Below are 14,523 nucleotides of genomic sequence, written 5' to 3'. Positions count from 1 at the left end.
TGTACTGAAGACAGCCTGTCTGCATGGCCAGAAAATGCATTTAAAGTCCTTTTCATTTCGTTGTGTTGGTCTCTGGTTCGTCTCCAAAAACATTTTCCTTACACACCCACCTTTCTTTTCTCCCTAAATGGTGGCACCTGCAGACAAACAAGAGAAGCCCCTTCCCCAAACATCTACCATGAGTATTCAGTGGGACAAACACAAACCCCATGAGTTTAAGGGCACTGCCACTTCCTTTCCAGCCATGTTTCATGGCTGTTTTGGCATCTCTCATATGAATGAGTAGCCTGGAAAATTCTGGTCTGTTTTGAAGAAGGTCTATGTGCCAGGTACAAGGACACAAGCTGTGCCACTCACAGCCACACCCACCGTCCTGCTCCACTCAAGGGAACAATTAAGAGTCATGTTTATTTTTATTTATATTTGTATACATTATTTTAACACATATAAAACACCTTTGTGAGTGCTCTGCAAAGCCCACAGCATATCTGACCTGCTGTGTTTTGGGGGTGATCACCCACAGTGCTGAGATACCACCGGAGTTTCACAATTAGTGAGCCACAGCTGGGGAGATGCACTGAACTGCCCCATCAGAGCTCATTCTCTGGTTTCATCTTGGCTCATGTCTTGGGGAGCAGTAGGCAGCAACCTGAGGCTTAGTGCTCCTGAAGCACCAATGTTGATTCAAACAATCAACATCTGGCCAGCGGGTATTTGTTTTGGTCACTGTATCAGCTACATGGCCCCAATGTAATTGAGGTATAGAATGGTTTGGGTTGGCTTTAAGATCATCCCCCACCATGGGCAGAGATGCCACCCACCAGATCAGGTTGTTCCAAGCCCCATCCAACCTGGCCTTGAACACTTCTGTGCAAGGATCATTTACCATTTCTCTGAGTAACCTGTTCCTGTGCCTCACTACCCTTTTAATACTGCTAAGAAAGACTGCAGTGAGGTAGGGAGGAGATCTGCACCTTCACTTTTGCCAGTTTATCTCAAAACCACACTAAGCTTTTATGTATGAAAAGCTTTTTTGTATGAAAGAAAGGGGAAGAGACAAATATATTCTGATGTACAGGGAGATTTCTATTGTTGCCTGGACATCAAACAGCACCCAATTAGTCCTGCAAGGATCTGACCCACAAATTATGAAAATAAATGCCTCTGAAGCTTTGATCTCTTGTATTTCTATAGCATGCTACAGCAGTTATTAGACACATTTTATTAGGCTCAAGCTGTGAGATCTTTCCCTCAGTAAAGGCTCTACCACCTCCAATGCATCCTAAAGTCACCATCCAGCAGATTAAGGGCATGATCCCAAACAGTCACTTCTGTCATGCATTAAGCACATGACTCAGCTGGCAGTAGGCTTTTTCCTGCTGAGTTTCAAAATTAGGAGAAAAGGGAATTTTTAAAAGGAAGGGGAGAAGAGATTGTCAGCCACATAAATTTTTTACTTTTCTTGTTAGCTTATAAAGGAATATGCATGTGAAGCAATACCCCCGGCTTTTAAAGAGCACTGCTTTTGGAACAATTTACTGCTCTGAAAGCAACACTTGCTGCACCCTGAAATGCCACTGCTGGAGGGAACAAGCAAAAACTCTAACAAAAGGTTTTGTGCACTCTGAAGCTGAAAACCACACGTGCACTCAGGCAAGCAGAAACACCCGCCCTCGCTGCAGCAGGAGCGTCAGAACCAAGAGGATGTTGAACTTGCATTGCTCAGGCTTTGCTCAGAGGAGCAGCTCACTGCTCACAGCTGCACAAACCAGGCAGGGATTGTGCCTGCCAGAGGGCAGGGCTGTTTTCACCTGAGTGCATCCATAGGAAGGACAGGATAGTGTCACCTGCCCAGGTGGCACCTCCCTGAATGGCAGTGGATGGTGTTTGCATGAAGCCATCAGTGTCTGGCAGGGCTCCTGTGGCAGAGCAGAGCTGGTTACCCACAGCACAGCAAAGGGAACACCTTCTGGTTAAGCTAACTCAGTTTCTGAGTGTGGGGTAGAACATGCTGCTGGCTCCCCTCAGATGGAAGCAGGAGCTGGGATCCAATCTGGCCATTCCAGTGCTCCTGCCTGATCACCATCATTTATTACCAACACACAACCTTGAACTTCTGGCAAGCACTGCAGCAAATTAACACAGAAAAGTGACATTCTGGATCAAAGGGAAAGGTTTTTTCATCGGCCATTAGAAAATAAAAATCAGGCATGCAGAGAGATGGAACTGAGTGCCAACTAAACTTCTTTTCCAACCTTGGTGGCTTTTCTTCTCCTTTCACTAATGAGCCATTGTAGGAGCTCCCCAGGACTGGGGGCTGATGTGCTGGGCATCCTCATCCTGCAGTAGGAAGGGGATGCTCAGCCCCTCACAGGGCTCATCTAGCAACAACCATGGAGGAGGAATACAGGGAGAGGGGGAGTATCCATTTTCCAAGGACCATGTTCCTTAGCCAGCACTCCTTTAGAAATCAAAAACTAGTTACATGGAAAACATCAAATCTCACTTATGTAAATTGTTTTCCTGAGATCAGAGCAGACTGACCATCAGTTTCAATGTGCAGCTACAACAAAACAGGACAGGAGAAGGGGGCTGAGGAGAGGAAATTAAAGCTACTGGCTTTCCAAGTGGGAAACACACCTCTCACTCAATGGAGCTACCCATCACTTAGGCTTGTGGGTTTTAATCTGCTTTAATAACTGTGTGAAAGGGAACAAAGAAGGCACCTGAGAATCAGCAAGTGGAAACCTCCTGTGATGGAGGAGTCAGGGCCAAAAAAGCCAACAGGGAGAAAGGATCAGCCAAAGTCCTGGGAGAGAGAATGCTGCTCTGCCTTTCACTCTAGGAGGCTCCTGGTCTCTTCTGTAGTTGGCAGCAAGGGAAAACAACATGTGTGCTCCCCTGGCAGCCCAGGGCAAGCAGTTACCTTCAGGTGGTGGGTCCTGAACCCTCAACACCATCCTCCACACCCCAAGGCACAAGAGCTTTGTCAATACTGTTTCTTCACACCGTGTACCCTTTTGCCTGCTGGTAGTTTTTTGCCTGGGGAAGCACGGGAAATTTAGCAGGACTCTCCCCCTTTATATATGAGGCATGAAGAAATGAGGCAGGGATCAATACCCTGTCCTTGGTCTGCAGGTCAGAGGCACAGAACTCCCACTGGTGTCTATAATTACCCTTGCAAAGGGTAAGGGTGCATTGGGAAGAGCCAGGCAAGGGTTTGCAGGGAGCAGCTCAGAGCTGAGCCCAGGAGGTGATCACAGCTTTTGCCTGACCTGGCCTCACACGAATGATGATTTCCAAGGACACCTCTTCCATAGCTGAGTGATTTATCCATGGGGATTTACATACAGATCAAATGGAAATTATTTCCTCCCTCACCCCATACAGACAGTACCACTATATCTACAAGCCTGGCAGATAAAAACTACCTTCAGGTAGCAAGGTTAAAAACCTCCTCTAACTCCTCCTTGTCACATGGATTAAAAACAGACACTTTATTTTAAATATGCACACCAATCAAATGCTCTTTGTTGCTTCACACCCTGATTCAACAAAACCTTGTGCTGAAATTTCAGCCTGCTCAAGTGTATATTTTCCCATAAATTCACTCCAAATTATTAATTTTTATGGCTGCCCAGCAAAGGAACACTAGTGAGAACAGAGAGCTCTCCACACCTTCAGAAACACCATATACTGCTGTGTTTTGGAAGAACTGCAAAGATGAGGAAGAGTAACCAGTGCTGAAGAGCAATTGCAGAAGAGCAGCAGCTGGGCTGCACGACTCCAAAAGGCAGAGAAAAGAACACAATCAACCCCAGGGAAAGATCTGACACAAGACACACACCCTTTTGCATTCTAACTTTTCATGAGTACACACAAGAACATGCATAGGTGCATAAAGGATACATCTGCACCAATGACTCAGGGAATGGAGTTGGACATTGCCATCTCTTTGGGATTATTTAAATTAGAGCAAAGATTGAGATTAGATGTTAGGAATAAATTATTTTCTCAGTGAGTAGCAATGCACTGCAACATAAAATCCAGAGAAGCTGTGGACGCCTCATCTCTGGAATTGTTCAAGGCCAGGTAGGACAGGGATTGGAGAAACCTGGTTCAAGGGAAGGTGTCCCTGCCCATGGCAGGGGTTTGGGAACTAGGTAAGCCAAACCCAAACCATTCTATGATTCTATGATTCAGAGACCAGTATTCTGCTGTGAAGTTTTATGGTTTAGAACTCAAAAGGCTCCAAAATAGACAAAGTACATGGATACTGTCATGGTTCATAACTTACACATGCACTGAATGATACTGGAAGAGCACAGATTAAATCCCTGAAGGAATACTCTTGAGAGTGTCTCTCCTCAGGAATTTTGAATATATACATTTATTTGTTGAACATCTGCTCAAAATTTTGCATGGTAGTATTATCATGTAAAACACAGCAAAATAAGCTTTTAATGTCCTTTTTTTTTAATCTCTAGAAGTCATCTCAAGTCAAGTTTGTTCCTCTTTCTATTTAGGAAGGTGACCTTTACAAAAGCTGCCCAAATTCTATTCAGCTATAGAGTTTTTTTAAAAAGGTGCTGGAAGAAGAAACCTAAAATAACGCTGCCAGAGTAATGCTCCTGAGTGGTGGCTTGCAGTGCTTATCCCCCATTAGAGCTTCTCCTAAATCTTTAATGATGCTGAAATATGCCATAAACTGACAAAGTTCTAGAAACAGGACAATGCCAGCACGTTTGACTTTTGTGGGTTTTTAACATGTCAGCTTTTATCTTCATTGAAAGTGATCAACTAATGCAAACAAAAGGCCACTGAAACTTCACTTCTATACAAAGCAAACTAAAGGAAGAGTAGTGACATTTTTGGGTTTCATCCAATTCTTCCCAGCAACAGCTAATACTCACCGACTGGCTCCTTAAATTCTGTGCTGTCTCCTCTCCAAGCCTGAGCATTAAAGGCCAGGCTTTTCCAAAACAACAAACGATTTTAGGATACAGTTTCCAGAGAGTGCATGGTCAGCACTTCACTAAAGTAAATAACAAAAGCTTGGAGTTTGTTAATGAGCTCAAAACAAAAGCAACATCCAGGTACATGAAGAAAACAATTGCTTGTTCCCCAAAAAGCTCTTTTTACACTCCCTGCCTTGCAGGAAACCCTCAGCCAAGCTGCACATCCCAGGTGAGCCTGGTGCCCTATGCCCAGGGCGAGCCTCTGCCCGCAAGACACGGAGCAGCTGTGAGCCAAGAGGATTGCTGGCCCCAAGCCAGACCCAACCCAGGGGTTATCAGTTCCCTGGGAAAGGTTTTCCTCCCTGAGATCTTTTATAACCTCCCACACACCTTGCAAAGCAACTCAGATGAATCCAGCTGTGGCAGCTACTGCAGAAGAGCCTGCTGCCACTGCTGGTACATCAGCCAGAGGCCCAGCCCTGCAGATGGATGCAGCAGAGGAAAAGCTATTGACCTGAATATTTGAGAAGGATCAAGGCCACTGCCTTTAGCAAGAGATGACAGGCTCTTGCATTCACTGAGACAAAAAAAGCAGGGGAAAAACCACCAAATCCAGCCCCATCTTTCTGCTCTCTCCTACTGGGATCAGTTGTGCATTTACCACCACAGACCATGGCCCACTGCATCCCTCCTCATACTCATTCTCATTTTATTGCAAAAATTTGCTTCTCCAATATGTCTGTCAAGAACCAGTGAAAATCCCCGTGTTAATCATTATTCTGCTAATAACACTGCCAGGTCATCTGGCTATTAAACATGCTGAGTGGACTAGCAAAAATATCTCCTTGCCTATACAAAAGAACATTATAATGTAGTTTATCTCATCCCCTTGTCAGTATAATATGCAGCACTACCTGTTTGATGGCCTCATTGTTTTAAATTACAGTTTTCTGCAACATTAACGAGCCTCATTACCAGCACCACCACTGGAAGGTCTCTGGTTTAAGAATCCTTCCTACCCTGGCACGCTCAGCCCTGTGCACCCACAGGGGCACTCCTGGGTACCACAGCAGTGAGCACAGTGCCCAGTGATGGATAGAAACGTGTCACAGAGAAGGCAGGAGCCAGCCCCAAATGCGTTTACTCGATGCAGCAGGCCGTGCATTTTAATCAGAATTCAGTGCTTTGTTCCTGGCCCAGCCTCCAGCACATCAAGCAGATGCACTGCTGCGGTGGAGCCCAACTGCGCGGCCAAAATAAACTCTACAGTGGGCAAAAACAGGAGCTCTGCCACCTCCTATGTCACCTTCCAGCCCAGATCTACAAATCCCACCCCATAAGCCCGTGGGCAGTGGCAAAGTGAACTGAAGGATGGTGTGCAGAGTTCTGCTTGTGCTCAGCCTTCAATAGCACACTGCCATCCTGCAAATCCACCTCCCTTCCCTGGGACAGCAGGAGGGAAGCCAAAGCAAAGGACTGGGCAAACTGGCAGTCAAAGGTCCACCTTTCTTACACACCTTTGCCTGTGGTTCACAAGCCCCAGCCTCCTGGAACATTTCAGTGACTCAAACTCAGAGATAAGCGTCCTGAGCACTTCCTTTCCCCACTGCTGGGAACAAATCATCCCCTTCACCAGATTTTTGAGCCACTACCTGCTCTGAGCATTTCTCAGAGTCAGCCCTCACCCCTTTAAGCACACAAGCACCATAGGAGCAACATCTCCTCCACCCAGACTCACCTACAAACCCGCAGCAATGTGACACTTCTTTTCTAATACATAAAAATTTTGCAAGCCTTGGGGAATTACTCCTCCCTGCCATGTTTTGTGCTCAGGCAGCAAATTTACTATTGATTTCTGATTCAGACCCCATGGAATGATTCACGCTTCGTGCCCTATCTGCTGAATTTACGACCTTTAACAATTATTCTAAGTGCTGGAGGAGCTTAGTTTAGAAGGAGATCTATTCCTTGGCAAATTAAGCTCCTATTCCTGTCTCGCTCGCAATCCACCACATCTCTCATCGTTTACAGGAAAGTGCCACAGCACTGAGAGGGGGCAGAGGTGCGAGTGGCAGCAGCCCCATGCTGGCAGTGGCATGGGGAGCAGGGTTTTTGCTGTCCCACCCTGCTGTTGGTCGGGGTTTGAGGTCTCCTTGTCTCCTGTTACCCTGAAATGCCAGCACTGCTCTGCTCACCGACCAGGCGCTGCCGCTGGGTCTCGGGGGGAGGAAGGGAATATACATTTCCTCCTAAAGCGAAAACAAAACCCTGCCTGTCTCTGGTGTGCATTGCTATTAAAAAGCCACAAACAGAAAAAAAAAACCAAAAAACCAACAGCCTGAGCACGTGTGGATGCAGTTTTAAATAGAAATGGTACCCTAGTTCTAATACACTTCCCAATACAGATGTTAAACAAAAAAATTAAAATTAAAAAAAAAACCAAAACCAGAGGGCGGAGAAGGAGAGGGCCCCCTCCCCCCCAAATTATACTGTTCTGGATTAACTCCACCGGCTTCAGCAATTTTTCTCCCAAGGCACCTTCCACCTAAGAGGGGAAACCAGCTCCAGGTCTGTTTTTAAGGCAGATGGTTCCCCTAGTCCAATCTCATCTACACTGTGTATTGCTGAGCAATCATTTACACTATTAATCAACCAGAAACTCACCAGAAAGAAACTAGGGCAAGTGAATAAAGATAGACTTCTCTTTTTTTTTTCTTGCAATGAAGCAAGTAATATTTCTAAAAATACACTTGTTCAAGTCTTCAGCGGATTCTGCTTGATTTTATTTATTTGTGTATGCAGCGGGTTGCAAGGAGCAGCCTGGCTGCTGCCTCCCGTATAAATGCTGCTTCTCTCAATGACTCCCCGCTCGTTCCCAGCGAGCCGTTCTTACGGCCAGCAAGACAGAGAAACGGACAAAAAGAAGAAAGTTACAGGAGACAGTGACCAGGGGGGACATCAGGCCACAGCCCACGCCGAGGCTGACACGTCTGACGAGCCTGACATTTCAAGGGTACAAGCTGGGCTTCGTTTTGCAGGGGGTGAGGAGGAGGCAGCGCGCAGGGACACACCGGGAGAGGGATGGAGAGAGGCTGCGGGGCCGGGAAAGCGGGGAGAGCGGGGTCTGGGGCCGCAGCCCCGCACCCCAACCCGCATCCCTGCCTGCCCACGCGTGCTGCCCGGGGACAGCTCGGGGCGCGGGGGTGTCCGGGGGGCACCGGCCCCGCCGCGGGGACCCGCCCGGCCGCACGGACCCGCGGCCGCGCTGCGCGCACACGGACACGGACACGCACACACCTGCGGGGGCACGGCCGAGCCCGCAGCCCCGCGCGGCGGGCACACATACATACACACACACACACATATACACACACATGTGCGGATGCACACACGTGTGGGTGCGCGCACACGCGGCAGCGGGCACGCACATGCACGCGCATATCTACCCGCATTTACATACGTGCAGGCGCACATCACACACACACACATACACACACACCGAGCACCGCGGATCCCCAGCCCCATGTCCCCGCCATCGGGGGATGGATGCATAGGTGGATGGATGGATGGATGCATGCATGCATAGGTGGATGGATGGATGGATGGATGGATGGGGGGGTGCCGCTCCCGCATGTCTCCTCGCGATCCCCGGCCCTGCGCCTCACCCGCAGCGCCGAGAGGTCTATCTCGTCCAGGCTCCGCGCCGGGGAGTCGCTCGCCATATTTCCGCCGCCGGCCAGGCGGCCCCGCCGCCACCGAGCGGGCAGTGGCGGCCGCCGCGGCGCTGGCGCTATTTAACGCCTCTCCTCATGCGGGGCGCCGGGAAGGAGAAGCCGCCGCCGCCGTCCCTGCCCTTCCGCCCGCAGCGCGGCTGCCTAAGGGCGGCCAGGCAGGCAGGGCTCGCCGCGGGCTGCGCCGGGATGGCGGCGGCGGCGGCGCATCGCCGCGCCCGCCCCGCACCGCGCCCGCACGGCCCCGCGCCGCCCCTGTCTGTCACCGCGGGGGCGGCGCCCGACCCGCCGCCAGGGGGCGGCGCCGCGCGGGGGCGGGCAGAGCCCCCTCAGGGCCGGGCGGGGGTGAGGGACACGCCGCGGTGGCGAGGGAGGGCAAAGGGACGGAGCCCCCGGTGGTAGCGGTGCTGTCGGAGGGGGCGAGCGCCGGGACCCGCGGGAGAGCACGCCCAGCAGCGCACAAACGGGCTCATTCAGCGCGCAGATCCGCCCGGCATCACCCAGGCTGATGGCAGGCGGAAAGGCCGCCCGGGTTCCCGCACCCCAGGGTGTGCCTGTCAGGTCCCGTAGGGAGAGCCGCTCAGGTTCGGGTGCTGCACCCAAATTCTGCCCGGCAGGAGGGTGGGAAGCGCCAAGGCCGGGGGAGCAGCCATCCTCCTGCTCTGTGTTTGTTCCTCGGGATGCTCAGTGAGATTTGGCCCTTGTGCAGCTGCATCCAGATGTCACACCTGGGTTTGCTGACCTGTTGTCGACCTGTTCTCTCGGCACTCGGGAGCCATCCCAGCCCTGCCGACTCCCATGCTGATCCTAAGTAGGAATAAGAGATTGATGCTGTGTTTGGAATTGGCCAAACCGTCTCCCAAGCCAGCAATAGCTAGGTAGAGTCAGCTTTTAGTTTTCCTTATTTCCCTTTTTCGGATGTGGTTCCTGCCAAACCAGGTGCCGTATATAAATATATATGTACAAAAAAATCTGTTGCCTTTGAGAGAACCGTATGGAAGCTGTACTTACAACATCAACTTGTGTCAGGAGCTTACAATATGCAGATCTGGGAAGCGGAAACCCTACACATGAGTCAACTGGCAGGCGGATGGGATTTTCTTACACTTTCTGATTGGAGATGTGCTCCAAAAAGTAATAATAAATGGTGTTACAAGCAGTCGTGCAGTTGTGGGGAGGCTGCGTGCTGCTGCTGGTGCGGGAGGTGCAGCCTCACCAGGCAGGACTGCGGGACACAGACTGACCAAAGGCCAGAAGGAATTGCTGAAACCTCCCCAAAAACAGCAGGACAGCCCGCACTGGGGGACTGCATCCCTGCCTTATCGTTTACTAATCCTGACTGCGGGCGTTTCAGCTCGCAGGGCTGCGAGGGCGCAGCAGAATGTGATTTTTTTGAGTAATGAACTGCCCAAGTGGCAGGTAGCGGAATTCACACGGGGCTGCACATCACCCGCAGTGACGGCAGCCTGGATTTAACCCCTTTTCCCCAGCTACAAATCATCATCACTCCTTATCGTGCACACTCAATAGCCCTCTCTCACCTATATAGAGGTAAATTTCATCAAAATGCTAAACTCAACAAACTCCCCAATCTTCTGCAGTGTTTTTCTAGACCAGATGCTGTCTGTGTCTGTTCCAGCCCAGGCATTGCAATGTTGCGCTTGTAGTTGGGGAGCTGGAAGCAAAACTGCCTGGAAACTGGTAACAAACCAATGCGAGACTTCCTCCTGCTGTCATTGTTCTCAGGGAGAGAAGGGAGGAACAAACAGGATGAGAGGATGCTGGCTTGCTCTAATGTGCTTTCCATCCAAGAACACACAGGATTATTTGTGAAAAACATAAGGATTAATAAATGCATATATATATGTATGTACGTCTAATCCTGCAAATAGACAGATTGTCCTAATCCTCAGCACGAGTGCCAAGTCCCAAGCTAAGCTGTGATTTAATTATTATCTATCCACTGCCTATAGAGATGGGAAACATGTAGAGGACCCTCCTGTTATTATTGAAATAAGAAAAGCATAAAGTGATAGAAGGAAGTGACAGGAAAATCCCAGAGAGGGCTGCTGTTTCCAGGCTGCTTGGAGCAAAATCAGAGCCTTGGAGGGGAGATGTACACCCAGTGACCTGCAGAGATATCAGGGCTGCTACATGGGCTGTACTAGTGCCCAGCCAGGCTGCAGGAAAAGCTTAAACTGAGCAATAATTTTTTGTAGGAAGCTTTTTCCATAAAAATATTAAGTTTCCAATATGTTACTCTTTTAGTTATGTATTTACCAATTTATCTGTGTCTCTCTGGACACTGTTTTTTTTCCTGCCAGGAGCATCTAAACAAACCTTGCAATTACAGTCACCATGACTCAAAACAAAGCACTCAGTTGAACCGGCTCAAAATATTTTGCCGTGAGTCATTTCAGCACGAAATTGAGTTTCCACCTGGCAGGTCCCCCTGGGCATGGCAGCCGGACCCTGCTGTGTCACACCAGCTCCAGCCAGCACTGGCACAGCTGTGGGTGAGATGCAGCATGGGCAGGGCCAAATGAAGGAATTGAGTTGCCACATCCCATCCTTCATTGAGCAATAACCATGGGAGAAGTGCACAGCCCTCCCAGCACAGTCCCCACATCCCTCATCAGCTCCATTTCCATGTCTGCTGCCAGACACTGGGATCATTCTGTGACAGGTCATTGTTTTTCCTATTTCATTTCCATTTGAAAAGGAAAATGCCGTATTTCCTACAGGCCTTGGAGAGCAATGAGCACCTTAATGACCCAAAGCTCTGCTGTCAGCAGTGGGGGACCTTGAGATCACTATTTTTGATTTACTCATTGAAGGGCATCAGCCCCCATATAGACTATCCAGGTCACTTGACCTCTGCCTAAAACTAAATTTAATTATCTAACAGTGCCATCACTGTTGATTACATTGTGAGGGGGTGGATGTAGAATGAGTAAATCTAAGTGACACATAAGCCCTTGCCCAATTAGCAACAGCTTCAGGTGCTTTGGGCTTTGGATCATTCTTCAAAAGGTGATCAAGAAGAGGAATGAAGCAAACAAGGAAGCACATTTGGACCCCAACACATGATTTATTCCACAATAATTCTGTAACAACGTGGTCCCAGTTTTTCTGGTGTCCTAAGTCCAGGCTGGTTTACCCCACTGTTAGCCCATGTAAGACTACTTAAAGGACTCTGCCCAAACTGAACAGGGAATGCTGAAAAATTTATGCTCTGTAAAATGCATAATTGAGGTTTAGGCTAACATGCAGCTGTGTTAAAACAGACTCAGAAATGACTGGCTACATGTGTACTAACCTACATCTATTGATCTCAAATGCACTTTAACTGATTCATTATCACTTACTGATAGCTCGTCCTCCTGCTGATGTGGGTTCCTCTCCAGGGAGAGAAGTGTTTTTCCATTTCATCCTTGGAGCAGAGCAGGACTGCGTGAATGAACCCTGCTGCCAGGATTTTTCCTACAGCTGTATACAAAAGAAAAATCCCCTGTAAATAGTTCATCACTCCCTTACTTAAGCATTGTGTAAGTACAAACCCCTGTAATCACTGCAATGGGGGAGTAAATGGAAAATCAGCAAGGGCTCTTTGGAAAACCCTTTCTCTACAGATTCCTACCAGGGAACAGAGTGGTGCACTCAAGCAGCAAATTCTTGGGGCACCACAGGGAAAGACACAGGGGATGGTTCACTTCCAGGAGGTTAACTCACCCCCAGCACCTCTCCAAGCTGCTGTTCTTCTTCAAAACATTCAACACTGAGGACCAGCACAAGGTTTTCTTTATGCCACTTCTGTTGTCATTGCATTTATTTTCTCTTGAGGGCTGCCACTGTGGGCCAAAGCCACCAACGACACACCCTTAGAAGCCCCTCTGTATTATTTACCAGAATGCTAAAATTTAAATGTCAAATTTCAGGGTTTAGATAAAGCAGAGCTGTATGTAATATTGTGTGTGCCTCCCCAACAGATGCAGCAGGCACTTATGTCTCTCCTCTCAGCCTGGCTATAGCACCAGGGGTCTGACATGTCCTTTTGGCAATATGTTTTTATGTTGCTATTTGGGAACACTCCACACTAGTGATACACGACTTGGTTTTGTCAATTAACCTCTTTCCTTTGTGCCTCCTCTACAAAGAAAAAAAAAAAACATTAAAGGGCAACCCTGCTCTTCAGGAGGGTGTCAGGTCTTTTATAGTCATTTAAAATGTGCCAATTGTGACTGGTTAGAAACCAATCAAAACCTCATTTTTGCACTGCTTGCAGAAAACCTAATGTGGCCTTGCCCCCAGCAAACCACGTCCCCACAGTCCCTCTGAGGAATACTAATCTCTCCTTTCTTTTCTGAGATCTCAGGGATGATATTAGTATGTGTAAGATCCAGAATGCATGAGCTGCCAGAATAGGGGCACTCCCCAGAACCCACCTGCCACAGCAGGGAAGTCCTTTGGGAGCCCCTGCCCATAAATATTGGATTTACAGCCCCATCCACGGGGTGGAACAGCTGCTCCATTTGTCAAGTGCCTTTTATCAAAATTATTTATCATCCCAATACGTTTTTTATGTGGATCAGTCTGGAGCTGAGCTACCCTAAGCCAACCGGTATTTATTTTCTCTCTTTCCCTTTTCTCTCCTGGGTTGCCTTGCATCCCAAAGACAGCCCCAGGTCTGGGAAACACCTGACCCGAAGCCACCCCCATCTGGCATGGAGCACAGATCAGTAGAACAAGAGAAACTGGCTTCTATCTTTTGTCAAATGCAAATTGCTGAGCGTTAATTAAGACACATTTCAGGAACAGTGAGGTTTTTTGGGTTTTTTAAAATTATAATCTATCCTGAGGTGTGGGTAGGGTTCGACATCTCTCCTCTGGAAAGGGGTTACAAAACTGGAACTGCAGTTGGCAGAGGTGCTGACAACAAAGGTCCCACAGGGCTTCAGTGGCAGCCAAGCATAGAGAGTTCTCCAAGACCTGTGAGGCAATACAGGTCCAAAACCTCCTTGGCATGTTTATTTTTCCAGATTTCCCTTTTTTTAATGATCGGTGTCTTCACCATGGCTTGTGAGATTTGTTGTTCTGCAAAGATGGGGCTACAAACACATGATGCTTCTGCCTTGTTGGGAGCGTGTTCAATACTTGCCATTTTCCCCTGCAAGAGGTGTAGGTCTTTTATACACACACACACAGAGACACACAAAATTTAAAAAAAAATTAAAAAAAAGAATAAAAGAAAGGTTAAACTACAGAACAGACTTTGCAAGTGTTTCCAGGCTTCCCACTCATCATCAATGCCCAAAGCAGAAGCAAGTCAGAAAACAACTGGAGGTACTTAAAGCAACTCGAAGTAATCGTCTGAGTAGCGCTTAAAGTGTGAGGGTTTGAGTAGGAAGACAGGGTTTGAGCCAACTGCTGTTGCCTTTCTGGGGAAGCTTTGCTCAGAGGTGTTTACTTCCTCATGCCTTCATGGAGATGTGGCAGTCTATGAAAGCACTCCTCCTGGAATTAGATGAAAATGGTTTTAAAAAAAAGAAGGAGGAGGGGGATGTTCTAGGTCCTGTCATAACAAGGAAAAGCTTAAAAAAGCTCACACAAATATTCCCTAAAGGTAAGGCATGCTGTATGCTTAGGAAACGGATGGAGAATATCGAGACATGGGCTTTCTGAGTTGCTGAAAGAGAAAATCATTACCAGAGCACCTAAAAATACCACTTCACCATCTCAGAGAGGAGGCACTTGAGTCTGGATTTATATATGGAAGGCCTTCTGCTGCAGGGATGTGGATGGAGGTTGGCTTTGGGCCCAGGAGGTCCTGTAGA

General features: G+C 48.3%; 1 protein-coding gene across 8 annotated transcripts in view; it reads right to left on the bottom strand.

Annotated features, from left to right (window-relative positions):
• The window catches only part of TNIK (TRAF2 and NCK interacting kinase), a 147,231-nt gene extending 138,510 nt beyond the window's left edge, over positions 1 to 8,721 (bottom strand). For all 8 annotated transcript variants that reach the window (XM_033069082.2, XM_033069081.2, XM_033069083.2 and 5 more), the window contains exon 1: positions 8,624 to 8,721. In XM_033069082.2, the coding sequence (XP_032924973.1) occupies positions 8,624 to 8,680 (57 nt within the window). In that variant the 5' untranslated portion in view covers positions 8,681 to 8,721. The remainder of the gene's footprint in view (positions 1 to 8,623) is intronic.
• Between the last annotated feature and the right edge of the window lie 5,802 nt (positions 8,722 to 14,523).

This window comes from Catharus ustulatus, chromosome 10, assembly GCF_009819885.2.
Source record: "Catharus ustulatus isolate bCatUst1 chromosome 10, bCatUst1.pri.v2, whole genome shotgun sequence".
Classification (NCBI taxonomy): Eukaryota; Metazoa; Chordata; class Aves; order Passeriformes; family Turdidae; genus Catharus; species Catharus ustulatus.
This window is presented reverse-complemented; position numbering and strand designations above follow the sequence as displayed.